The sequence below is a fragment of the Artibeus jamaicensis genome, unplaced genomic scaffold, assembly GCF_021234435.1.
Source record: "Artibeus jamaicensis isolate MK-2021 breed Jamaican fruit bat unplaced genomic scaffold, CSHL_Jam_final scaffold_612, whole genome shotgun sequence".
Taxonomy (NCBI): Eukaryota; Metazoa; Chordata; class Mammalia; order Chiroptera; family Phyllostomidae; genus Artibeus; species Artibeus jamaicensis.
In genome coordinates this window covers 1968176-1995155 of record NW_026522049.1, presented here as the reverse complement: position 1 = coordinate 1995155, position 26980 = coordinate 1968176, and the positions used below count along the sequence as shown (strand labels likewise).

At 50.8% G+C, this 26980-nt stretch overlaps 1 protein-coding gene across 5 annotated transcripts in view; it reads left to right on the top strand.

Annotated features, from left to right (window-relative positions):
* ADAMTSL3 (ADAMTS like 3) overlaps positions 1 to 26980 on the top strand; it is a 143075-nt gene that overhangs the window by 84874 nt on the left and 31221 nt on the right. For 4 of the 5 annotated variants that reach the window (XM_053658971.1, XM_053658968.1, XM_053658970.1 and 1 more), the window contains 10 exons: positions 81 to 219; positions 1288 to 1338; positions 1989 to 2193; positions 4665 to 4812; positions 6169 to 6253; positions 12593 to 12885; positions 18487 to 18616; positions 21640 to 21832; positions 21919 to 22098; positions 25934 to 26087. In XM_053658971.1, coding sequence (XP_053514946.1) covers positions 81 to 219; positions 1288 to 1338; positions 1989 to 2193; positions 4665 to 4812; positions 6169 to 6253; positions 12593 to 12885; positions 18487 to 18616; positions 21640 to 21832; positions 21919 to 22098; positions 25934 to 26087 — 1578 coding nt within the window. Of the gene's footprint in view, positions 1 to 80; positions 220 to 1287; positions 1339 to 1988; positions 2194 to 4664; positions 4813 to 6168; positions 6254 to 12592; positions 12886 to 18486; positions 18617 to 21639; positions 21833 to 21918; positions 22099 to 25933; positions 26088 to 26758; positions 26831 to 26980 lie in introns of those variants that run through there. The other variant, XM_053658972.1, reaches the window with a different exon arrangement.

Sequence of the window (26980 nt, the reverse complement as noted above, 5' to 3'; positions counted from 1 at the left end):
AACACTGTGCGGGGCGTGGTAGCTTCTCGGAGTAAAAACAAAACGTGCGATCCTCAGACTGTCCCTTTCTCCCGTGGTAGGTTATCAGCTCAACTCGGCCGAGTGTGTGGACACCCGCCTGAAGAGGGTGGTCCCCGACCACTACTGCCACTACTACCCAGAGAACGTGAAACCGAAGCCCAAGCTGAAAGAGTGCAACATGGACCCTTGCCCGTCCAGGTGTCCACTCTTTTACTTTCCAAAGCCACGCATCCGCCGCAGCCCAGGCCACTGCCCCCTGGCAGCAGAGCCAGCCCTGTGTGTCGTCCAACTGTGAACCCACGTCGGGGCGGGTGCCTGCGTTTGCAGGGGCCGCCACCGTGGTCCCTGGGAGTTGGGCCCCTGTCTCTCGCTGTGGGTGGGGTCCCTGCACTGTGACATTGACCCTTTCTCACGGGCCTCTCTCTGAGCATCCGTTCCATCTGCATTATTTAAGATCCCTTCACCCACCTGCCATGTCTGGTCCGTCGGCCAGTCACCAGGGCCTGTGACCTGCCCTCTGAGCTTTTACACGGTATCACCTGTGCCCACAGGTGGACTGCGGAAATGTTCGCCTTGAACTTGGGATGAATGATGCTGGGTCACACGTGTTCATGCAGAGCGGGAAAGCTGTGCGTGAACTCTTCTCTTGTATAATTTAGTACCTGTGGACTTGGATTGTCTGGGGGACTTTCTTGGCCTCGCTGCAGTATCTTAAAATAACAGCCCGGTGTCTCGGCCCAGAATCCCCCCGGTCTCCGCCAGCTGGCCGAGGTGGAGGTGTGGGAGCGAAGCAGGAAGCGTGCTCGGAGGACTTCATTTCCTGTCACTAGTCCTGCCCGCTTCCTGTGACCTCATTATTATTCATAGGGACCTTCCCCATTCTGTGAACTGAAATCGTTTCCCAAAGACCTGCCTGTACGACAGCGTGGTAACACCATCAACGTATTTTATCAGAATAACCTTGTTAAGGGATAAATGCCGAAGAGACAGATTGATCCAAATAAGGAGGAACTGTCTTTTGGGGGGAACACAGGTCACTAGTTCCCTTTACTGTATTTTCCTATGGACCTGGGGAGGGTGTGTGTCCGAGATGTTTCCGGAAAGGAAGGGGATGGTGGCTGAACTGGGAGAAAGCGTGCACAGCACTTTGCACACTTAGCTTTCAGCTCAAGAGAGTTTCGCACCTTGGGCTGTCGAATTAGTACCAGTTTAACCAGTGCGTCTGTGGATTTAGAAATGACGGTTTCACGATGGTTTCCTTTGCAGCGACGGGTTTAAAGAGATCATGCCCTACGACCACTTCCAGCCTCTCCCTCGGTGAGTGATATTGTTCCTTTATTGTATTTTGCTCCAAGCCATTTGCAAGGAACGGCTGTGTCTGTCCCGAGAGTCTGGAATGCCGTTGGGGGGCGGGGGATGGCAGGAGGGCGGACCCGGGGCAGGCAGGGAGCTCAGTGATGAGAAAGACCTTTCCTCGAACTCGGTGGGACAGGCCACCTCCAGCGGTGGCGTTTGCTGTCCCTGCAGGTGTGGGGTGCGTCCTGCCAGCCTGGGGATGCGGAGGGGGGCTCCCATGTTGCCAGGGATCAGAATTCACATCCCTGTTTCTTAGATGAGTAGCCTGGTCCTTTCTGATTTGGACTTTCTGTGACTCCAGTAACAGTGCCCTGTAGTATTTCATAGTTGAGGGGCAGCTGGCAATGCTTGCGCACTCTGTGCTTAGCTAACCTGACCCTCACCAAGGTCTCATGAAAGGTCACGAGGGCAGGTGGGTTGTTCCCACGCGACAGCAGCCTGGGGGGGGTCGGAGATGTTAGGTGCCTGTGGCCGTGGAGACTCAGGTGGTAACCCTCCGGGTCCCGTGCTCTCCGAGCTGAACCACAAGTGTCTCACTGTCCTTTGCACCGGCTCGAAAGAGGCGTGCCGCCAACCCATAAATAACGTGCTGTCGTCTGTTTGCTTTCGAGCTGGGAACATAACCCCTGGACGGCGTGCTCAGTGTCCTGCGGCGGGGGCACGCAGCGGCGCAGCTTCGTCTGCGTGGAGGAGTCCTTGCACGGAGAGGTGCTGCAGGTGGAGGAGTGGAAGTGCATGTACGCCCCCAAGCCCAAGGTCATGCAGACCTGCAACCTCTTCGACTGCCCCAAGTGGGTGGCCATGGACTGGTCGCAGGTGAGCTGGGGCCGCTGTCCTGACCTCCATGAATACCGGCCTCGAGTCCGCGGTTCTTTCTGGTTCACATTTTCCCTAAAAAAAAAAATAAGATTTGGAAAATTACATGCCCCTCCACGTATATATTTAGATTGTGACCTAAAATTAATTTGATCACGTTTAAATTAAGAAGTATCCAAAAAAGGGTCATTGCTACTATGCTATCCATGCCGACGTTTGAAAATCGCGCGTTAAAGCATTTTTTAAAAGTGTGTCCACTGGAAGGTCGGTGATTCCAGTCTTGCCGTCTTTCACTTCAAAACCACGCGGACACGTTTTTGACGTGAGAATTCGTATGTTCTGTGTTTTTCCCTCTTGGACTCATTGTCGGTCCACTCTTCTCACAGGAGTTTATCCTAATTAATGTACCTTTATGCTGTAAAGTCTTCGATTGGCTGAAGGCTATTGGCCAAGAAAATGTATAGCAATGAAAATTAATTTAGTTTAATTTCCCGTGGCGGAAATGCTCCGAGCATTTAAAGAGGGTGCCCTTGGACTAAGTTAATGATGGAGGTTTCCCGGGGTCCCGCCCTCCGTGGGAACGTGTGTGCCCTGAGAAAGGCCTCTTGCTGCCTCTGAAACTCACCTGTGACCAGGCAGACGGCGGGAAGAACCTCTGAGCTTTGCGAGGCTGTGGCAAAGTCATGGTTTTGGCAACGGCAGTTTCTGGGGTGGAATTCCGTTCTGCCTCCTAGGAACCGTGTGACCTTGAGCAAGGTCCCTGGGTCGTGGGCTGTATCCATCTGTTCAGTGTGAGGTGTGCGGGGAGGGCGAGTGAGGCCACACCTGCAGGGCTCTGCCTCTCCCGGGGTGGATCCAGAATTAGGGAGTCCTGAGCTTTGTCGGTTCCGAGGAGCCTTGTTAAGAAAAAAATGAACAGCCCTGTCTGGTGCGGCTCAGTGGATTGAGTGTCAGCCTGTGAACCGAAAGGTCGCTGGTTCCATTCCCCATCGCAGCACTTGCCTGGGTTGTGGTCCAGGTCCCCAGTTGGGGGTGCATGAGAGGTGACTGGTGGGTGTCTCTCTTCCTCACTTTCTCCCTCCCTTCCCCGCTCTGTAAAAATAAATAAATAAAATATTGAAAGTAAAAGCCTTTAAGAAGAAAGAATAGAAAACACAAATATCGGGTATCTAAGTGACTGTTTATTTAGAATAAGAAAAGAAATTTTAAAAAAATTTTAAAGCTGGCGACAACCCTAATGTGAACTCTGGACTTGAGTTCCTAATCATGTATCAATAATTTTGGTTCATTGGTGATGATACCCAAACGCCCCCTAAACCGAGGTGTTAGTAACGGGGGGAGGTATGCATGGTGAGGAGGCCTGGGGGGTGTTGGAACTAGCTGCTCAGTTTTCCCGTGAGCCTAAGATCGTCCTAAACGTTAAGTCTCTTAATTTTTAAAAAGATCACACACACACTGACATCTCCTCACCAACATGTGGATAAATTGAGAAGACATATTGGATTCCCACAACATGAAAATACTCCATTCATGACCAAGAGTACCTTCTAAATGAAAAATAAGTCACTCAAGAAAAAAACTGGCAGCATCCATGTCACATATATCTAGAGGATACAGCATAATGTTTGTACTAATTATAACCGCCTGATAGGCACACAGTATTTTTCCCTAAACTTTTTGACAAGAACTTTGGAAGAACAACGTCTGGAGCCGGAGAAGAGAGAGGATCTGCAGTGTGGTCGATCAGAATTTAAATGGATGGTTTAGAAAACGCTCTTCGCCCTTCACAAATTGTTTTGAATCATGTCATGTAACTGATGCACCAGATTTGAGGACACTGATTGGAGCAGGACGACTTCGGGGAGTTCCAACTTTGCTTGCGCTGTGACCCCACCTTCTGTGTTTACTATCCATGAAGACCAGTGATTTTCACCCTTTTTCATCCCATTGCGCACGTAAACTAATTATAAAATCCCGAGGCATGCCAAAACTGCATTTCTTGCCAATCTGACAAAAAATATTTTTTGCCGATCTAATTGATTTACCAAAAAAAAAAAAAAGTAATTACCTACCCTTTTTGCTCTAAAGTGTCTTTAAAAAAAAAAAAATCAGGTGTCTGTACTTGTTTATAAGGCTTTATGGCACCAAGAATTAGCCAACCAGATGCAACCTTGTTATGCGATGTACCCAATAAGATGCAAGTCTATTATAAGACTTGTATATTTACAGTTCAAGACGAGGCTTTCACATCGATGGCTATTATTGTGTTGGCTGTGGTCATTTTTCTCTTTGACAGTTGAAGGCCGAAAGAGGTCAGGGCCCCTGACTGAATAGTCAGGTAGGGCATGTTTTAAAAATTCCTGCGGCACATCCGTTGAAAATCACTGATGTAGGCAGTTGGCGAGACCCGGAGCCTTTGTGGGTCTCCTGGCAAGCAAGAGTGTCATTGGCTTCTCTTTTCCCCCTTGAAGTGCACGGTGACCTGCGGCCGGGGACTGCGGTACCGGGTGGTGCTGTGCATCGACCACCGTGGCCAGCACGTGGGCGGCTGCAACCCGCAGCTGAAGTCCCACATCAAGGAAGAGTGTGTCATTCCCGTCCCGTGCTACAAACCCAGAGGTAGGTAGGCGGTGCGTCTCAGGGTCTAGAAGGACCCATTAAATTGTTGATTCAGCCCATATTCTCAGGGCACATATAATAATTTGATGCAGTGTCTGCCTTGAAGAAAAACCAGGGAAGAGGATGAAGGAGAAGAAGAGCAGGAAGCTGTTACTGTTCTCCCTTCCCTGGTGTTTGATACGTGCCTCTCGCTGCGACCGGCGTTTCCTGAGGGAGGGCTGATGTGGTCTCCCTCGGGTCCTGCCGCCTGCCCCGGAGGGAGCGAACACTTCCCATTCCCCGTCTGGATCTACAGATACATTTAGAATTTCTTTTCTAGCCCCATTGGTGACACGTGCATTGGCCGAAGCAGGTAGCGCCCACGGGTAGGATGTCTTAGCATCATCTCTCCGATATATGTTCCTCTCTGTTCGTGACCACATGTCCCCCTAGATGCTAGCAAGGCACGACCAACCCTGACGACTCGCAGTTTCTTGCTGGGAGTGGGAAAGGGATTATTTTCACCTGCTGGAGCCGGGGAGTCCTCCTTCATGCATTCGGAGGGAATGGTACAACCTTCCTTTGTTATTCCCCGAATTTTCGATCCGTACCCGTCATCTCCTGACGAGCTGGTCGGCCAGTATTTACGCAGGAATGCTTGTCTCCCGGAGGAGTCTCGGGTTGCCACTGCCAAGGGGCAGACACTGACTTTGTGCCTTCCTCACGGACGTCTCTTCCCCTTCCTTCTTCACCCCGGGGTGTCCCCACGGCCACTTGGCTGGTGTGTGCGGTTTCCCTGCATCGCCAGGCTGCCTCTCCCTTTGCATCTCAGGGGCGTTCAGACAGAAGAGGGCCCAGCTCGCCCTGCACGGGAGCTGTCGCCTGAACGGCCTCCCCGGGCACCGAGGGCAGGAATGAAAGTTTGAGTAAAACCTTAGCACAGCTGGTCCCCCCGCCCCAACCTTTGTGTGGTTTGTGTTTCTCTATTCAATCCTTCACTCGAAAAAAGAATTTGTGGCTGAAGAAAGCCAGCTGACTTGGTAGAAGCGAGACCTCATTTAATGTGCCAAGGGCACGTCGGTGTGAAGTTAGAAGAGGCGTTTTTGGGTTCACTTGGAGAGTATGTGCAACTGGGCCATGGGCTCATTTGGTTCCTCTCGGTTATGTGTTAATTTAAGAAATCTATGATGGCCCTTTTGGGTTCAGTCCAGAAGCCCCCCCCTTGTCCCGTGGCAAAGGGCTCGGCTGGTCCACCTTGTGGGAGCGTGACCCCTGGACGGATGGCGTCTTCACCAACTCACAGCTGCGTAGCCAGCTCCCTGGGTGATTGACGATCATTAAGCTTGTTGTTTATGTTCTTTCTTTCCTTTTTCTTAGAAAAAAGCCCCGTGGAAGCTAAACTGCCGTGGTTGAAACAAGCGCGTGAGCTAGAAGAGACGAGAATAGCAACAGAAGAACCAATGTGAGTCCCAGGGCCTTTTATGGGAGTGCCCCAGGCACGGCCAGTGCCCTTGATGGATGTGATTTGCGTCCTCACAGCAGTTCAGGGAAACATTTCCAATCCAAGCAGCCTTGGCTGTGCAGACTCCAGAGAGCCCGGGCCGGCGGGAAGTCCTCTCTGTCCCACAGTTCAGCAGCCCTGCTCAGGCAGGATCTGTGAGAAGCATGAGAAAGAACGGTCTTGTTTAACTCCGGGCAGCCCCAGGGGTCTGTTGCAATGGAGAAACAGGGGATCATTCCTGGGTCTAGATGAGCGCACAGGGTTTCACCGAGGACCCTCACAGCGGTAAACACAAGGTTAGGTCATGGCCCATCTCTGTGAAAACAATGACCTCGGGCCCTGACTGGTGTAGCTTAGTGGATTGAGCTCAAGCTGCGAACCAAAGAGTCGCCGGTTTGATTCCCAGTCAGGGCACATGCCTGGGTTACAGGCCAGATCCCCAGTAGGGGGCGCATGAGAGGCAACCACACATGGATGTTTCTCTCCCTTTCTTTGTCCCTCCCTTCCCCAGTCTCTAAAAATAAATAAATAAAACCTTAAAAAAAGAGGTTACCTACTTAAAAAAAAAACAATTACATTGGAATATATCAGGGCAGCTGGAATCGTTATCAGATGATACCCAAGCCGCGCTGCCCGGGGGCCACAGTGAGAGTGGGGGGCTTCCGAGTGTGCAGCGTAGAACCACCACTTTCTACTACATGACCTCAGACCAGTCTCCAATAGCCGTGTGTCTCGTTCTTCAGGTTTAATCTCTCCAGGACCCATTCCCACTCAAAACTCCAGTGGCTTCTGTCCACGTGTGACTGGGGGCGTTTGGGTGGAAATTGAGAATGAAGAGTCGATCCGAGAACCACCCCGGGGGCAGAGGGGGAGGAGCCAAAAGAGCCAGAATCAAAGGCGCTCTGAGGCCCGGCCGTGCGGCTGGGTTGGCTAGAGCGTCGTTGCCAAATGCCAGGGCTGCAGGTTCTATCCCCGGTCAGGACGCTTGCACGAGCCGACCAGTGAATGTATAAAAAAAGTGGAACGACAAGTGTGTGTCTTTCTCCCTCTTCTTTGTCTCCCCCTCTCTCTAAAATCCACAAAAAAAGAAGTAACAACAAGAGGAGGTGCCCTGAGACCCCTAGGCGTCGAGGGGCATGGCAGCGCCGGCGATGGACGCGTGTGATGGGACCTCGTATCCCATGGCACAGCTGCGTGCCGATTCCCGAGGCAGCAGCTCCAGGTGGCGGAGGGGAGGGACCTCAGGCGTGGGGTCGCCGTCCTTCTCAGGGTGGGGGCTTCTGCTTCCACACCCCCCCCCACAGGCAGCGTCACCCAGAGAAGGTCACTGCGTGGGGTCAGCGAGATTTCTCTTCCGTCGAACCAAAATACGCCTCCTTTAGTTTTCCGCTTTTGGAAACAGGAAAAAAAAACAAAACCCAAAACAGATCTATGCCTCATCCTGGGTGACAGGTTTCCACAGACTCGGAGAGAGCCGGTCCCGAGAGCGCTGTCTGTGCCGAGCTCGTCATTCGTAGCCTTCCCGAAGAGCCAGCCGTGTTCATGGGGGGTGGTTTGGAGGTGCCTTACCCACCTCAGTGCTCTTTCCAGAACACACCCTCCTTTGTCAGTGTCCCTTGTGCCTGTGGTCCCGTGAGCCCCTGGGGACCGTGGGTCCCTGCTCCTTGAAGGGACATCGTGCCTCTGAAGGTGCGGGCCCTGGGTGTTGGGCTACTATGCCCATGACGCGGGCTTCTGCGCCCGGACCACAGAAGACGCTGTGGACGCCGTGGTGTGAGTGACCCTGCAGGAACTGACCGAAGGGAGGAGAGTGTTGGGCCCACCGTAGACGCTTGGGCACCCAGGGGCAGACGGGGGATCGGAAGGAGCAGATGTGAACAGAGGAAGACGTGGGCCCTGGGGAAGGCCTCTTGTTGTGAAGGCCACAGAGGGACGCGGCCACGAGCACTCCGACCTCACAGAGAGCCCCGGGCCGACTGCGAGGGCTGAGGAAGGGCCGTTCTGTTGGTCCCTGGAGGGCCTCTTCCAGCGAATTCCAGGGCATCACCCTCCTCAGAGGGCAGAGAAGGGAATGTGGAAGAGCCCGGAGACATCGGTTCCCAACTCGGAGGAAATGGGACGATGGGGGTTTGTCTGTGGTGAGTGAGCCCTGATCGGCTGACAGGAAGGAGTGTGGGTGGTATGTGTCTGGCTGTGGTTGTTTTCCACGCGAGGTTCTGGCTGTCCTAAACATAGTAAACGGACGATAAGGACTTCAGACAAGCCAGTGAACGGCTCCAGACCGCCCAGCGGTACGAGAAGGGTGTTATACACTCACCGCTCTGCGAACCGCAGCCCCCAGCTCCTGTGATTCTGCGGGAGAAGGAACCTATGAAGAAAAGGGGCGCACCTGGAGGGGAGCGTGCAGGGTCTCCCACGGAGGGTCCTCGGGTTCGCAGTCCAGAGCGCTGCGTCCCACCTGGGTCTCTTGTTCTCAAACAAAACCCCCTCGCCGGGCACCACTAACTCGGCCTTCTCCCAGCCCCTGGGCATCTCTGCTCTACTTTTGGTCTCTACACAGGTGTCGCCAGCATTTTTAGCAAAGCATCTCGGGAGACTTTGGGGGGTGCCTCCAAGTTTGGGGACCACTGGATCCAATAGGGTCCCCTTCAGGGTCTAAAAGACTGTTCTATTTATGAACTTGGGAAAGGGCGATGCTGTGTAGCTGTCATGGGTGTGTCCCCTGCACATTCCCTGGGCGCAGCTGTGTGTCCTTCCCACTCCCTTCTCCACGGCAGGTAGGCAGAGCCCACAGCACCTGCCCCACTCGCAGCTTTCAGCTTTCCCTGCGCCCTGGTCTCCTGTTCCTGGCTGTCCAGTGTGAAGTTTATACTTCCCTCCCTCCCCTTCCGACGGCTCATTCCCTCGATTTCCGAGCAAAACCGCAGCATAGCTCAGCTTCCAGTTCATCCTTTTATTAGCACTGTCTTTTGTGGTTTGGGGATGCTTGCTCGTTGACAACGCAGGAGAAGATGAACGGAGCCATATTTCCAACCCCCGCTCCGAGCAAAGCCTGCCAAACCGCCCCGGGGAAGATAAATATTTCTGCTCCTGTGGTTTACCGTGGCCCGGGCTCTGAGTTTACACAGGGAGTGCGTGTTCAAAAGGCACTTTTTCCTCCTTTTTTTTAAATTAGGAAAATAAAAACGATAGCTTATAGAGCTAAGCCAAGGAAATGCAGTTCTGACCTTCTTAGCTTTCAGCTGTGGAATGTGTTGACAGTTGGTACGGCTCCTCATTGTTTGAAAAGTCCTTCCCCGGAGTCTTCGTCGTTTTGGGGAGGAGGTTTCAGGGCGGGGAGGCCCCCTCTCCAGCCTCCCGCGCACGAAGACGAAGGGACGTAGGGCAGATGGAGGACGGGTGCTTCCTGTATTTCCCTCTCTGCCCTGTGAGCGTCTCCGTGTGTTAAAACCCCCTGCGGTTGTTTCAGGAGTCTGTTCCACGAACAGGCACAGGAATAATCGCTCACAGTGAGGACTTCGTGGGTGCCAGGCCGCATGCTGGCTCTCCGCTGGGGTTCATCCACTCCGTTCCTACGAGGACCCCACCGGGGGCGGCACTAGTGCCCTCCCTCCAGGGAGAAGGGGGCCCAGGGACACAGAGACGAAGACACGGTCCCACATCTCAGAGCTGGTTAGTGGCAGCCAGTGACTCTCTGCGGGGCGGGGGACACCAGGGAGAGCCCCACTTGGACGTCGGGTGACCTGATTCGGGTCTCGCCCACCCTGGGGTGCGCGTGCTGGGGAGACAGAGAAGGTAGCGATTACCTGATGGTGCTGTGAGGTGCGTAGGTCAGGGACGGCTTTCTAGGAGGGAGGGGCCTCCACCTGCCGTTCGGAGGGGCACCTGGTGTCAGAAGAACCGCGTGTCGGGGACTGGGGGCTGCGTGCAGGGCAGCTGGTCCCCATGGCTGTACCGGGGTGCCGAGGCACTGAGTGTGGAGGGGAGGGGGTGACCGTGGCCGCCAGGAGGCAGCTGGGAAAGTAAGCGGGTCTTGGAGGCAAACCTCTGATGACGCATCTGAGATTTATGGGCTTTTTTTAAGTCTGCACATCATCCACCATGCATTTCCACTGACGTCTCTGTTTTTGAAATGAGTGCGTTGACCAAAGCTTTCTTTATTCCCAACTTACTCCTGAGGGCTCCTGCCTTTGGTTATTAAACCCCGGGATTGGGGGCCAGGAAGATGGGTGTTGCTTTGCGGGGCTCACGTACGGCCGTGGTGTTTCGTGTTTGCTGGTGGGGACACGCCACCGTGACTACTATGGTGAAACCTCGTCTGGGGCGGAAGGTTGGTGACTCTGGGAGACCCTTACAGCCCCATCTTTTGAGATTTTAATTTAAAATCCTCACCTGAGGATGTTTATTGATTTGGAGGAAGGGGGGTGGACATCAGTGTAAGAGAGATACATTAATTGGTTGCCTCCCACATGTGCCTGGACCGGGGATCAAACCTGCAACCTTGTTGTGGTGGACGAGATGATGCTCCAACCCACTGAGCCACCATCTGAGGCCCACCTACTGATGCTTTTAAATGTCGGGCCCTATTGCATCTTAAGCCAACATCCCAGCAGCATTTTCTGGAATCGCTGATACCACATTGCCCCTTGAATAGTGGGCTGTATTCACCTATATTTCAGTGATGGACCCCGTGGCTCCCCAGTGAGAATTCACAGTGTGCTTTCGTATATCATACTCTTTTGGGAAAGTTTTGTAGTGAATAAGCCTTGTCAGCGTTATGGGGCCCGAAGTTTCCCAAACTGACTCTGTCACTGAACTCTTTCCCTGACACTTGTTACTATCCCACGATGTAAGTGTTGCTTCAGAGTCTCTCACGTGTACACGTCCCCACTGAATCTGCTTCTTCTTTAAACTCGGGGCAGGGATCAGGGAGCCTCTTCTGTAAAGGGGTCAGACAGCGAATATTCCGCGCTCTGCCGGCCAGTCAGTGTCTGCTGCAGACTCACCGGCCATAAGCAACCAAGGCTCCGTTCCAATAAATCACTGATTGTGGACACTGAAATTGGAATTCTATGTACTCCTCACACAATACAAAAGATTATCCTTTCTTCCCCCAGCCATTTAGAACTGCACGATTCCTCCTTAGCTGGCAGGCTGTTACAGATGCAGGTGGGCTGGATTTGGACTTTTGGCTGTCCTCGATTTAGTGGGTAATAATTCAGGATGAGACAGAAATGAATGCCTCGTTCCGCTGGAGTGGGCCATTCCTCTCATGTTTTCTGCAAGCCTCAGATGCTTGGTGTATATTTATATGTTACGAGGAAGAGAATTAAAGCTTCTTCTGCTGTACAGAAAGCATTGCTCAGCCTACAGTGTGGTTTCTGAATATGTATTTGAGACCATTGAATGAGTGAATCCCTGCGTGTTAGCAAAGGAGAAACTCGATAAAGATTTGTTGACTAAGCGCTGGCTGGTGTGGCTCAGTGGATTGAGAGCAGCAAGCCTGTGAACCAGAGGATCGTGGTTCGATTCCCAGCCAGGGCACACATGCCTGGGTTGCAGGCCAGTTCCCAGCAGGGGGCGAGAGGCAACCACACATTGATATTTCTCTACCTCTGTTCTTCCCTTCCCCTCTAAAGATAAATAAAATAAAATCTAAAAAAAAAAAGATTTGTTGACTAAATATTGGTGAAAGTCTCCATGTAATAAAAGAAGTCAGATTAGAAGTTATTGCTACAGAATTGTTTATTACATCTTTATTTTATTTTAAAAAATTGTTTGCATTGGGAAGTGAAACATGTCATAACTTTTTTTCTTTTAAAGACTTGTATGTGTTTATTTTTAGAGAGAGGGGAAGGGAAGGAGAAGGAGAGGGAAGGAATCATCAATGTGTGGTTGCTTGTCTTGCGCCCCCTACTGGGGACCTGGCCCACAACCCAGGCATGTGTCCTGACTGGGAATCGAACTAGTGACACTTTGGGTCAAAGTCCAGTGCTCAATCCACTGAGCCACACTAGCCAGGGTTTTATTACCACATCTTAATGGTGTTATGCAAATACCAGGGCACCGGATTTGACTCATAGAACGGATGCAAAACTAGTTTCTCTGTGATGAGACATTCTCTGTGTCGCCAGTAAGGTTTGAAAACTTCTGAAGTCCATCGTCGAGCATCCACGAATGCACCGCATTCTGAGTGGATTGGATTCCGCATGAACGTCGCTGTCGTTCCCTACACGGAATGCTTGTCGCGTTTCCTTCAGTGGCCCTGCACCTCACGACTGCCCCCCTGGTTCTCCGCAGGTTCGTTGCGGAGCCCTGGTCCGCCTGCAGCGCCACCTGCGGGCCGGGCGTGCAGGTCCGAGAGGTCAAGTGCCGGGTGCTGCTCACGTTCACGCAGGCGGAGACGGAGCTGCCGGAGGAGGAGTGCGAGGGCCCCAGGCCGCGCACCGAGCGGCCGTGCCTCCTCCAGGCCTGCGAGGACGGCCCCGCCGAAGCCCTCCAGCCGGACGCCTCCCTCCACCACGCAGACGGTGGGATGACTTACCACTGGGAGTACGCGGGGTTTACCCCCTGCACTGCCACCTGTTTGGGAGGTACACGACCCTTCGCTTCGGGGGACAGGGGTGTGTGTGTGGTTTGAGAACTTATGCAAGCAAATATGCAAATGAGCAAACGGGTACAGGAGGTTAAGCCGTTCAAATAATGGAACACAGTGCCTTCTGTTTATTTTTTATTGGAATTATTCTAGAAGGAGACAGGATCGTGGGACTGTATTCTGACTCCATAAAAAGGTATACTCTTTGGCCGAAACAGCTGCATAACAGAGACAGGGAATGGAGTCACTGATATCGTGGGAGACACAGGAAAATACAGAGCTGACCGGCCGAGGTAGTCTCGTGCCCCAGGCAGCCCTCCCTCAGACCCCAGCCTCAGGAAGCATCTAGGTTCACGGCTGCTTTGAAAGGCTGCTGTTGATGGAATCACAGCTTCATCTACTGTCACCCCGGTTTCAGTCCTCCCGACTGGCATGCTGGGTCCTTGCACCTCAGCACGCCCCTCGGAGTTGCCCAAGGAGAACGACCAGCGAGTTGCCACTCCACCGGGCAAGTCTCGAGCTCTCGTCCTTGGAGCCTGATGCAGCCAGAATGGTGGGCGATGACACTTGTGCCCACGGGGCTGGCCCGCCGGCCAGGATGGCTCACCCCTCTGTGATGATTCCCCCCCATAAACAGCTTTATGAATATATATTTCACACATTATCACAATCAATTTGAGAACACTTTACCCCAAAAGAACCCTGTACCTGTAAAGCAGTCACTCCCCATAAACAGAATGGCCCTGGGCGACTGGCTGCTTTTGTGTAACTGCAGTGGGTTCAAGGCAGACCCTTGAGGCAGTGAGACTTGGCCCTCATTTGTTCTAAAGACTGAATAGTCTTCTGTGGTGCGGAGAGTCCGCATTCTGTTTGCCATCCAGACGTCAGACGTTTGAGCTGCTCACGTGTCTTTGGTGGTATGAGTGATACAGCCCTGAGCATTCATGTCCACAGTTTTTGTATGGACATACGTTTTCGTTTCTCTTGGGTATATACCCCCAGGGGTAGTAGAATGACCTTTGTCTGGTCCTCGGATAGTATCATTAAAAGTGAGCCCTGGCTGGTACTGCTCAGTGGACTGAGGTCTGCAGACTGAAAGGTCACAGTTCAGTTCCCAGTCAGGGCACATGCCCGGGTTGCAGGCCAGGTCCCCAGCAGGGGGCGTGTGAGAGACAACCAGTCGAAGGAGTTTCTCTCCTTCTCTTCCTCCCTCCCTTCCCCTCTCTGTAAGTAAATGAATAAAATAGTTTTTAAAAATGAGCCTTGGGTACCTACTCACTGAGATTTTACAGTGGGGGAAGCTGAGGTTCAGCGGCCATCACACAGTCCAGAACAGAAAATGAACAACTTTGTTGTCACCCTTTACAGAGAGTGGGCTGAATTATCATGGGGGTACAAAGTACAGCTCAGGGACTGTAACCGATCATGCTGTAACAGCTGTGTATGGGGCCAGGCGGGCCCTGGGAAAATCTGGGGACCACCTGGTACAGGGTCTAACCGCTCTGCTGGACGCCTGAAGCCCCTAGACACCAATACTGCGTGTCAATTACAATTGAAAAGCAAAAATTAAAAAATAAAAGACAGTGAAAGGCAAAGGAATCAACACATTAGCCCGAGAGGGTGGGAGGGGATGACCTGGACAGCACCGCTGTGGGAGCAGCCTTGATAGTTGGGGGGCAGGCGCCCAGATGGGGGAACGGCCAGGGCGGACCCGAGTGTCCGTGGGTTTGCGTGCTTGGGAGGCGGGGGCCCCTGCCTGGTTGTTTCTAGTCACGCGTGTGTGAATGTTTGTGTGTGAACGATTTGCTAGGCGAATGGACAGATGTTGTATCACCCTGCTGACTTGGATGCGCTGGTATCTAATTCCAGGTTTTGCATGTATATGTCTTTGTGTGTATGTGTGTGTGTGCGCGTGTGTGTGTGTACCTGAATGACGTCAATTAATGCAGGTATCCTCCATTAGCAGGGCGCAGCACTAGCCAGCCTTTGGCCCATTCTGGGCTCCTCCTGGGGAGGTGTGTTCCCGACACGGTACATTAGCAGCCGCCATTCTGTTCGCCTCGAATCCCTTCCCATCGTGACTGGCCTCTCGCTGTGGTTCCTTCCAGCGACTCTTGACATAATCGGTCACTTCCTCTCAGGCTCCGTGGATGTTTACGGCGCCGTTTGTAGGGCCAGACGGCTTTCAACAATCTTTAATCTTTACCAGCTGTCTCCCCCGCCGGTTTGGGAAAGGAACTCACCTGTCCTGAGTGCTCTGAAGCTTGCGTTTAGGTGTCAAGAATGGCACTGTTCTCGAACACTCCCCTGGGTTCACGGCATAGCTGCTGTGCCTCCTTCTTTTCCGTGATCTGGGGGGTCACACCCTCGCATGCTGGCCCATCAGCAGAGAGAGAAATACGTGCTCACTCTTCTGCCCGCTCTGGCCCTGAGTGCAAATCTGTACAGTCTGTACACACTTACGTGTGTGTGTGTCTTGTCTGTTTCTGAAATGCATCATGATGTGTTAACATAGCATCATGTGAGGCAACCCTACGTGAAGTAGATATATTCTCAAACAGATTTATAGTAGTGTGTAAGCTGAATTGGAGTTCCTCCAAAGACTATTGCCTTTCAGTAGTCTTAAATCATGTATATCATGGATTGATCTGTTTTAAAACATTCCGAGAGCTGGCGCCTACACCTGTCTCAATCCAGTTCTTCTTTTTCCCTCTTGGGGGCAGCACTGAGGGGAAGGATCATGGCCCCCAAGCTGCCCCTCATTTTGAAATCCATTCCCTCACTACTTATTGTTATAGTAGTCCATTCTAGTTCTTAGTTATTAAGTCAATTTTCTAATTTAGATTTTCTTGAGAAAAGAGTCATCCGTTTCATGAAGGTATTGCGATTATTATCAAGAGTTGTTCATCCAGTCTCCGGTTGCTTTACGCTTCCCTCCTTTTTTTTTTCTTGCCACAATGAATGTGTCATCTGTTTACTCTTTTTGACCTCAGAGTTTCGTAGGGAATGACTTCCTAGAAATTCTCATGACAGCATTTGGAGGGTTTAATAGTTTGTTATCCATTTATAGTTGGACGCTGCTGTGGTCTGAGAATGTTACAACTTCTGGCTTTTGGAAATTATTGCAGTTTCTTTATAGACCAGTGTAGGATCGGTTTTTATTATTGTTCCATTAAGTGCTGCAGGAAGGTGTGTTACATCTATTTCTAGGGCCCAAGGCTTGTTGGTGATTAAGTCAACATAACTTTTTTCTTCAAGTTACTTTTCCCTGTTTATGTCACCGCTTCTGAAATGCATCATGATGTGTTAACATGATGTGTCAACATGATGTGTCATTGGCGTGTGAACTACTGGGCAGCATCTTACAGTCCCTGGCAGTAGGCGTGTCCGGTGCTCTGGGTGCCTCTGACTGTGTGTGTGTCCTGTTGTCTGGTGTGTTGATTAGCCGAGGCGGGTTTGCAAGGCGCTCCATTCACGCTAACCTTCCACCAACCGCAGGGAGCCTCTCCGCTCATTTACGGGCTCTGCTTATCCTCTGAGAGTCTGTGTTTCTACCCTTCCGTCATTCATTTCTTGATGAAGTCTTTGAATATTTTTTTTTTGCCAAAAATATAATGATGTCTGATTGTGACCCTGTGGGAGTCGGAGGCCAAGTGTGAGGAGTGGCACCTCATCTCCCCAAGGGACTCCTTCAAGAGGTGTCGCTGACATTGCCACGCCCTGTCACCTCTTCTGGTGCTTCCTGGTTTTACTACCCACCTTTTGTCAAGTATGAAATGAAGGAAACCGATTTTTATCATTTTTGCTTCTACCTCTTGAAGTGTGAAGGGTTAAAATCCCAGCGTAGGTCTGGCGTGTGGGATGGGAGATGCCCTCATGTTCATCCTTGGAGAACCCATCCTGCGTCAGTAAGCACTCCACGTCATCTGTGAAATGTGTCCTCTCTCTGGAGTAACTTTCTTTAAGATGGAGACGTTTGTCGTGAGCGTTCTAAAATGCCATCCCAAAAGCTTAAAATGAGGTAACTTTGGCGCTTGGAGGTCCACCCACTTGCTCTCCAGAAAACACGCCAACATAGCCTCTATTTTCAAAAGAATTTTGAATACGAGGTAAAATAGATGTGCATGGTTGCTTTCTTTTTCTCGGATTAAAAATCAGTGAAGCTTGCCCCGTCAGCCAGCTTGGTTGGAGCATCGTCCCGCACACCGAAACGTCGCGGGTTCAATCCCCAGATGGAGTGCGTGAGGGAGGCAGCCAATTGATAGGTCCCCTCATGGATGCATTTATCTATGTCTCCCCTTTCTTCCTCTCTAAAATCAATAAATATATTCTCGGGTGAGGGTTTTTTTGGGGAAAAAAAACAAGTTTATGAAAGATGCTTAGAGATATGAAATGGTATGGTGCCATGGTCAGGAACCTAAGATTACACACGAAGAAAGCAGGAGAAAAGAACTAAACATCACAAATCATATTTCATATATACTTTGGCCCATCCTGCACCCTATAAAATATTATAAAATGATTGGATTGAAACGTGGCCCTGGGGAAAAGAACCACAATATTATAACACAATGGAACACGCATTCTTGCATGCAACTGGATACATTTACGTATTTCCACTAGCGTAGTCTGTGGCTGTTACTAGATTTGGGTTTTGTTCAGTTCTGATTTCCCAAGAATCCCTTATATCGCAATGGACGAAGAACAGAGGTGGAGGCAGGGGCTTTGGGGTCAGGCAGCTCGTGTGACCGCAGAGGACACAGGGACCTCGGTGACAGTTTACAGGTGAACGGGGCGTGCTCCCTGCTTTGGGAAGCTGGCCGGTGGCACTGTGTTTCACAGTCCTTGGAGGCCGAAGGAAAGACTGGTGAATTGGGAGTCAGAAAATCTAATTTTTAGTTTCTAATCTACCACTTTTTTTTTTTTTTTGCTTTTCTAAATGCCCGTTTTCCTTACTATTGAATAAACAGCATGGCCAACCTGACGCTATTCTTTGGCCTCACGAGATTACAGCAAACTCACACACTCCACTCCACGGCCCCTTGCACACGCCCGAGCACTTCCCCACCGGGAGGTAGAGCGCAGACCTATGGCGAATGGCAGTAACGGTGCCCAGGAGGTCAGACCGTAGTAGAAATTTTCACAGAGGTTGTAGGTCAAACTGAGCCCCTGTGTAACAACACAGAGAGAATGGTGCTCATTAGCAGCTGATCTCAACGTTCCTCCCTCTTAGGGAAACTTGCGTATTTTTTCAAGGAACGCCTTTGAGGGACCTCCCAGCTTTGAGTGCCTGTGGAAGGTACACACGTTTGAAGGTTGGATGGGGAGTCAGGGATGCTCCTGGGTGTTTCAGGGGGAGTGTCTTTGGGAGAGGAAGTCGGGGGCTGAGTTTGAAAGGTGCCCCAGAGAATGTCAAAGGTGGGGGACTTCAGAAGATGCGTGATCTGCTCCCACGTGTCCTCTGAAACGCAGCCGTCACCCACGTGATAGAGTCCAAAGGGCCGTGGCTGAAGAGCCAGACACCCTAAAACTCGGTTTCCTTTCTTTTTTCTTTTCCCATCAAAGTCATTTGCATTTTTTCCCTCGTTCCGACCTCCAGGCCATCAGGAAGCCATCGCGGTGTGCTTACACATCCAGACCCAGCAGGTAGTCAACGACACCCTGTGTGACAGGGTCCACCGTCCTCCGGCCATGAGCCAGGCTTGCAACACGGAGCCCTGCCCGCCCAGGTAGGTGTGGCCTTGTGCTCCCGGCCCGGCGGGAGGCAGGAGCCGACTCTCTCTTATCTTCCCCATCAGTGTCTTCCCCACAGAGCCTCCAGGCCCCAAACAACAATGCACCCAGTATGTCTTGGCCACCTTGCAAAATTCAGAGTCTGTTTTTCTGTGAAGGGAAACACTATTTCTCATTTCAAAGTCACAGCTTCCATAAATGTTTTTGAAAGCTTGAGAGTATGTTGGGGGGGCGGGGGGAAATACCACCACCACCAGCGGAGACAAAGGGTGGCTGCCAAAATAAAGGTACGTTTGCAAAAAAATGGTTTAGGTTCGAAAAAGCAGCAGTGCAGGAATAACAGAAACAGGGAATTGCATAATATTTTCCATACAAATATTTACTGGTTCCAAGGACAATAGCAGTGAAATATCACCCCCGGGTGAATCTCACTGCGAGGCTGGGGTGGACACTCGGGGGCGCATCTTTATTTACCCAGAGGCTGACGGATTTGATGTATGTGCCTAATGTCTCCGAGGTGGGGTGTTGCGAAGTCATTTGCTCTGTGGGGGTCGCTCCCGGGGCTGCCCTCTTAACTGCTGAGCCTTGGCTGTGATGTGTGGGCCTTCCTCCGGGGTGGGGGGTGGCCAGCAGCCTGTGGAAACCTGCGGGCTTACTTAATGGGCCCACTAGTCTAAGGGGGGGTTGGGGACCTTCCACCACTAGGGAGGGAAGTGGGGAAGTGAGAGGGAAACAGGGTGTGTTTCCTGTGCCAATTTGTCACCCAGTTCTTGAATTGAAAAAAAAAAAGTTCTGTATTCGGTGGTTCGTTGTTAGTAAGAAGACATCGCGACCCATTTCTTGGTTAAAATGTTTCCTTCCCAGTCCCCAGGGCCTCTGACTGACTGGTCTAGCTCTGTGCCTTTTTGCCAAGTGACTTTGGAGCATTTTAAATGACGTGGGAATTCACCTGCCTCTTCAAAATCTAGAGGAGTTCAGGTGTCTAGTCCCTTTCTTGAAAAGGGCTTTTCATCGTTTCCTAAAACTTACCTCTTTTGTCTAGGTTTTCAAATATATTATTCAATTCTCTGTATTTTAATCAGAGTTTGCATCCTGGATATTCCAGGGGTTTACAGAAATATTTTACGGCTTAAATTTTTTTTTTGTTTTACATCCTTCTATTTTTCTTATAGCTCTTAGATCTATCTCACTTCATACATATTTTTTCTTCTTACTGTCTCTACGGTTGTATAATTGTTATGTCTTCACTGAGAACTTTTGCCTTAATATAGTAAAATTTTAGTTTCTGCCCTATTATATTTGCCTTGAATTTTTTCCTCTAATTTAAGCAATAAAACATTTGTTATAGAAAGTTAGAAAGGAGAAAAACTGAAAACCACTTTTAATATGATTGTCTTTTACAGAAAACTAAGGGTTTTTTTAAAAGATTTTATTCATTTATCTTTAGAGAGGAAGGGAAGGGGAGAGGGAGCGAAATCTCAATGCGTGGTTGCCTCTCGTGCGTCCTCTGCTGGAAACTGGCCTGCAACCCAGGCATGTGCCCTGACTGGGAATCGAACCACAACCCTTTGATTCGCAGGCCTGCTGCTCTCAATCCACTGAGCTACACCAGCCAGGGCTTAAGTTGTTTTTTTTCTTATAATGAGTGCTTATTATATGAAAAATCAGAGGCAAGAATAGAGAGAACAAAAATCCTATAAATTAGAGACCATCCCTGTTAATTTTTAGGTGTGTAATTATCCAGACTTTTTTCTACATGCATTTATAAATTCATGAAACAATAGGATTGTACTCAATATTTTATGGCCTGCCTTTTTTCTATTAAAAGTATATTATGAATGTCTTGCATGTCAATAACTATACATCTACTTTATTATTTTAGTGGCTGCTAGCATTGTGCTGTATCAATAAGCAATATTTATTAAGATTGTCTCTCCTCCATTTTGTAAATTTTAATTTAATATTTATTGCTAATACAAATGATGCTGGAACAAATTTTTTAAGATACATATTTTTCTCTAAAGATTTTATTTATTTATTTTTAGAGAGAGGGGAAGGGTGGGAGAAAGAGAGATACATCAGTGTGTGGTTGCCTCTCACACTCCCCCTACTGGGGACCCAGTGCACAACCCAGGCATGTGCCATGACTGGGAATCGAACGGGCGACCCTTTGGTTTGCAGCCCACGCTCCATCCACTGAGCTACACCAGCCAGGTTAAGGTACATTGTAAGCATTTTACGATTGTGTCCTCACGGTATCTCTACAGTAACGAGTTAAAAATTCATGTTCACTAGTAATGAAACACCCGCAGGTGAAAATAACCACAGTGAACAACTTTTCACCCAGCAGATGGGCAGACTCTTTTTGAGTGGCTGCTCCTGATGTTGGCTGGACAGCAGCAGATGCGCACCCTTTGGGTGGGAGGGCGCATGGGGATTCTCTCCCTTGAAGGCAGTTTGGAAAAACGTACCAAAAGCAACTGTCCTGGCTTTTTCATTTTTACAGATGTTCCATGAAAAAACCTGATTTTTCCAAGCTCTTACTGGAAGGGAATCACTGTGTGAGTGTGTGTGTATAGCGTGTAGTAAATCCAATCCTAACGTAAAAGAATTTTTCCGAGTAATGAATCCAGGTGCCTTGACACGTTCCTGAAGTGTGCGTCTCAGCATTTAAAATTTCTTCTGACACCCACATTCATCATCCTGGCGTTGAGCTCTGTCCAAAACCAAACCAAGGTGTGGCTCTTCATACATGGCGGTAGGTGGGCATGGTGAGAAATCGGCTTCCTTCCTCCTGGACGTTCCCCAGGGGGTCACGTCTTTAACCGCGCCTCTGACATTTCTTGCCCCTCAACACTTTCTGTATTTGAGCTGGAGAGAGTGCCGGAGACACCGAGGCCGGAGGTTCTGCAAAGGGAGGGTGAAGTCTGGGGCCCGGAAGAACCTGGTTGTCCGTGTGTAGGCGGTTGACTGTGGCCTCATCCGACTGTCCCAGTTCCCCCCTTGTTCTTCCGTGCAGGTGGCACACGGGTACTTGGGGACCCTGCTCAGCTACCTGTGGTGTTGGGATCCAGACCCGAGACGTGTACTGTCTGCACCCCGGGGAGCCCCCCGCCCCTGCTGAGGGGTGCGCAGACGAGAAGCCCCACGCCTTGCAAGCCTGCAATCAGTTCGACTGCCCGCCTGGTTGGCACATTGAAGAATGGCAGCAGGTACTACGGCCGCCCGCCGACTCCCCTGCTCACAAGCCCACCAGTGGGAGAGCCGGGCATTGATCCCCATGCTCCTGTGTCCTCAGTGCTCCCGGACCTGTGGTGGGGGGACTCAGAACCGGAGGGTCACCTGCGGGCAGCTGTTAACCGATGGCAGCTTTCTGAACCTCCCAGACGAGTTATGCCAGGGACCCAAGGCATCGTCCCGTAAGTCCTGCGCCAGGACGGACTGCCCTCCGCACCTCACCGTGGGAGACTGGTCCAAGGTAGGGACTGTTCCTCCTCAGCCTTCCGCTCCCTGTGTTCTCGCCCCTCCTTTGTTTCGGCCGCCAAGTCTTTCCTCCCCAAGACGAGAGCTGAGTGAGACCAGTGTGTGGTGCAGTCTCCTTTCCCTAAAGTCATGTCGCACATCCCAGCTTTGACTCATGGTGACCCGCAGTGTGATTGTGTGTTAGCGGGGAGCTGCTTCCTGAGTGTCCCCGTGGTGTTCCCATCGGGCTCACAGTGTCCTTAAGCCATGAGATGGCTGGTTGGTCCCTTCGAGCAGATAAATGCTCTTCTTCTCCGGAGTCTTTCTTTGCAAAGCCGGGGTGCGGGGGGTGAAATGGTATCACAGTAGCGGTCCTCACGAAAGCACAGGCCTGCTCACCCAGGACGGGAAAATCATTCAGGAGGTGAGGTTTTGCTGGGAGAAGTAAGCGCAGATAAAAAAGAGGTCACTCACCTGAGCCAGGGTGGACCTGCGGCCCCTTGGTTCCCTCAACAACCATTCTTGGGGGCAAGAGCAAGCTGGTCACACCCCAAGAGGTCAGGCCAAACACAGTCAGGAGCCCTCCCCGGCCCAGCCGGGCCACCTCTCTGGGAAGCCTCCACCTGGGAAGAGGAGCAGGTATGCACGCGTGCAGGGGGGCTGAGCCCACGTCAGCTTTGGACACCAGAAGCCAGCCTTTAGATTCAGCAGGCACACAGGGTGCCAGCAGTTTGGGTTCCCTCCTGGGTTCAGTAGTTTCCCTGTTAGTTAAAATTCCGTCATTTAAGAGAGAGGGGAAGGGAAGGAGAAAGAGAGGGAGAGAAACATCAATGTGTGATTGCCTCTTGCATGCCCTCTACTGGGGATACGTCCTGCAACCCAGGCATGTGCCCTGACTTGGAATTGAACTAGTGACTCCCAGGCCAGCACTCAATCCACTGAGCTGCACCAGCCGGGGCCAGAGTTGTCTGTTTCGACAGAGACTCGGACAGCAAATTGGCCACCCTCCCTGCAGCTTTTGGCCAGGCAAGTCCCTCTGCAGCAGGATGGCTCACTGGGGGGGCAGCTTTTCCCCATTCCACACTGAAATGGGCCAATTATCCTGGCCCCAGCCAGGACGAAGAGCCACACCAAAAATTCCCATTTTCCATGGAGCCAGGCCTCTGGCCGGTGGTTGCAGGAATCCCCTCTCCCCAGCACTGGCTCCACTCATGGCGTGTGTGGGCTTTGCTCCTTCAGTGCTACTGTCATTTTCTGTGATTTCCTTGGATCCGAGTTTCAGGCGCAAAGGAGCTCTCCATTCTTACACTGCTTCCCAGGTTTTAATGTTACAGAACCAGAGGTCCGAGGGAGGGGCAATATAATATTTGGCCCACCTAGGGATGCCCAAAACTGCTATACACCAGGGGCCCCTCCCCAAAACAAAATACTAATATCTACTGGGCTCTTCTGTCCGCCGCCAATTGGAAAGACATCTCTCAATGTCAGAGATTTGTGAAAAGGAAACAAAATGTTTATTTAATCTATTCAGGCCTAATGCCTCTACTAAAATATCAAAGTCCTTTAGGTTGTACACCTACACCCACACAGCGCTCCCTTCTCCCACTGTCCCAACTCCGGGTACTGTAAATCAGGAAAAGAGCACACTTCCCTTTTTCAGGCCGCTGGCACGTCAGCTGTGTCACTGTGCAGGATCTCGAGTTAATCCAAAGGACTGTGGTACCCCCTCATGGTCCACTGGCAAGAGTCCTTTGTACCCAGTTCCAGTCAAAGTCTCTCTTGCTTTCCAGGCCACGCGGCCAAAGGGGGCACCCCAAAGCCGCGTGGGCCTCTTCTACCAAAGCTGCAGGGGTTCACGCTCCACCAAAAGCGCATTGTCTTTCTTCTTCACCTGGCTGCAGGGATCTCCATTCTGGCAAAGCTGCGTGGTTTTCCCTTTCACCTGGGCAGCTATCCCCTCATGTCCCGGGGCCCATCTTTTCCAAGCTCTCTCACAGGCACTTCACTCAGGAGAGCAGCCCCTCATTACGTTCTGAGTCCCCCCAGCCACTCCCTTCTCCTGGCTCCCAACCTGGCCACAGCTATTTAACATATCCATGAAACCAGTCAAAGGCTATAGATATGTTAAATAATCATTCCAGAGGTTAGCTGCAAAACTATTGCTATGCAAAACAGCTCTCAATGGCCCTGCTCCATTCGTCCCTGGGGGGTGGGGGTGAAGGCATCTTACATGTCTCTCCAATATTCCTATACACTCTGAATTCTGGACACCATTCCAAATCCCTTTCTTGGGGGCCCCCCGTGGTTGCACCCTGTATCACTAAGAAAGGAGCCTTGCTCCCAAGTGCGGGCCTTCCCTCTCGTGCTCCCCATGCTTTGGGGGAGCCTGTGATCATTGTGTTTGCCTCCTTTATCATTCTAATGTCACGGCGTTCCTTGGTGTTTTTAATTTTTTCTACTTACGTGGCTGCTGTGGGTTCAATTCCCAATCAGGGCGCAAACAGGAGGCAACTGAACCATGTGTCTCTCTCCCTCCCTCCCTCCCTCCCTCTCTCTCTCCCTGCCTCTCACTGCCCACCCACGTCCCCCTTCTTCTCTCTGAAATCAATAAATATATCCTCGGGTGAGGGATTAAAAATAAAAGAAACAGAAAGAGCCCACGGGCCTCTGAGCAGAAAAGGCGGACCAACAGGGAACAAACATCCCCTCTTTGGCCTCGTGTTCCACAGGGGTCCAGCGCCCGGGGTGGGGGTGGGGGGGATGGACAGAGGGCTCACATGCCTCAATGGGAGAGGAAGCAGACCTAAGCCTGCTCCTTGTCTTGGTGGCTCTTCCTGTGCAGCGGATGCAGAAGAGGAAGTCACTCTGTCGGGTCTCCTTGAAAGATGTCTAGGGCAGGATGATGCCCAGACGGCTCGGAGGGCCGGGGCCGCGTGGACTCAGAGCGAAGGATGGAAGAGGGACCATTCACTTGGGCGCAGGATGCACCACAGTTGGTCAGCAACTGCGTTTTAGGGCAAACCCAAGATATCGGAAATCTTGACAGGCTCTAAATAACGCAGTGAACAGGAGACAGGCAGGGGGGCATGGAAACTCGCTCATTTCCTCTTCCTTCTTAACAACGGGTCGGCAGATTTTCTTGGAAGGTAGAATGTGTCATTAAAAATAATGGCTCCCACAAGTCTCTTGTTAGTGTCTTTCACTTTCTTTCTTCATTTTAGGATTCTTTGGGACTGAGTCACTTATGGTGGGGGAAAAATAAGACATTCGACCACTGTTTTAGTTTTACATTAGTTTTTTTCCTAATATGCCTAATGAAATTGCCAATGTACCTCATATAACATGTCTCGTACCTAATTAAAATTTCAAAGTGCATGTCCATGCAATGATGATCAAATATCAAGGTCACGTGCCTAATGAGCATGAAATATTACTGTTCCTTTGTGTATAGTGGTTTGGGTAGTGTTTTTTTTTAAACGTCCCTTTTATACATTTCTGTTTCTTGAAGGCTTGGTCTTGGGTACGTATCCCTGTTAAAAAAAAAAGCAAAGTCATCTTACTATATAAAAAATAGCTAAAAAATAAATTAGATATCAAATATAAGGCCAAACCCCCCCACCCCCATGACAGTAGATTACTGGGAATTAATTGCTCTCTCAGAAAGAGGGAAGGTAAGGCGTGGAGAAGGGAGGAGAGCAGAGGGGAGTAAGGGCGCTCTCCACGTCTTCAAGGACCACAGAGCCCGGAAGCGGCTCGCGTCCTGGCCCGCCCCCACCGGAAGCTCCTTCTTGCGATTGGCTGTGATCGCGTGTTCCGCTGCACTTCATTCCGCTGTGCGACTCTCATTCCAGTGTTCCGTCACTTGCGGCGCGGGCACCCAGCGCAGAGAGCAGGTATGTCAGAGGCTGACCGCCAAGGGCCAGCGCGTCCCCCTCAGCGAGTCCTCGTGCGGCGATCTCCCGGGGCCCCCTCTCGTGAGAGCGTGCCACATGCCCGCGTGCAGCGGTAAGTGTGCAAACGTTCCGTGCAGCTCCGTTCCGATGGCGTCGCTTTCCGGGCATCGACTGGATAGTTCTGCTCTGTAGGCCACACGAGCCAGTCGGAACTCAGAAGGGTTTTCAGCCACAGACAGTATAATGTGGGAGGCCAAGGTTAAGTTCTAAGAAAAGTCAGCTGTAAGGACTGTCCACCCACGGAACAACTGTGTCTTTTAGGTTTCCTCACCTGAGTGCTGCTTCCTTATATCCTCGCCTGACCATGGCTTTTTTCACTTAGAATTCATGAGTGTTCCTTGTAGAAGTCAAGCCACCATACTTTCTGGGTCTTCTTTTTTTCTTTTTTCCTTTTTCTTTTTCCCTAATGATAGATTAGGACTCATTCTATAAAAGTAGAAGAAATAAAGCACTTTTCGTTTTCCCAGTATCTCTCCTTGTGTTTAATCTAAAACCAGAAATACCTTTGGTTTTTAAAAATGGCAGTTTGGATACCTCTTTAGTTCTTTAAGTTATAATTCATTATAATTACTACGTTAGGACTTATATCAGTTTGGCCTAGATAGTGCATAGTATGGCTTATAAATATCCCAAATATCCCTGATACGTATGTAGCATTTGTCTGTATTTCCAGTGTACTTGGGAGAACATATATTTACATGTGCAAATGTATGTTTTGTGCAGGGGGGTGACGAGGAAGGAGCTGTGCACTGTCCCTACAGCAATTGAAAATGAGGCAGCAGAGTCTGGTGGCAGGTGGGGACCAGGCATGCTGGACACACACAGCTTCTGGGTGTATTTCTAGCTTTATTTTTCACCCCTTTTAACTACTCGCCTATAAGATAACATTAATTACCTTGGGTACCCTCCTGAGCTTAAATACATATAGATAGGAAATCTAAGTTT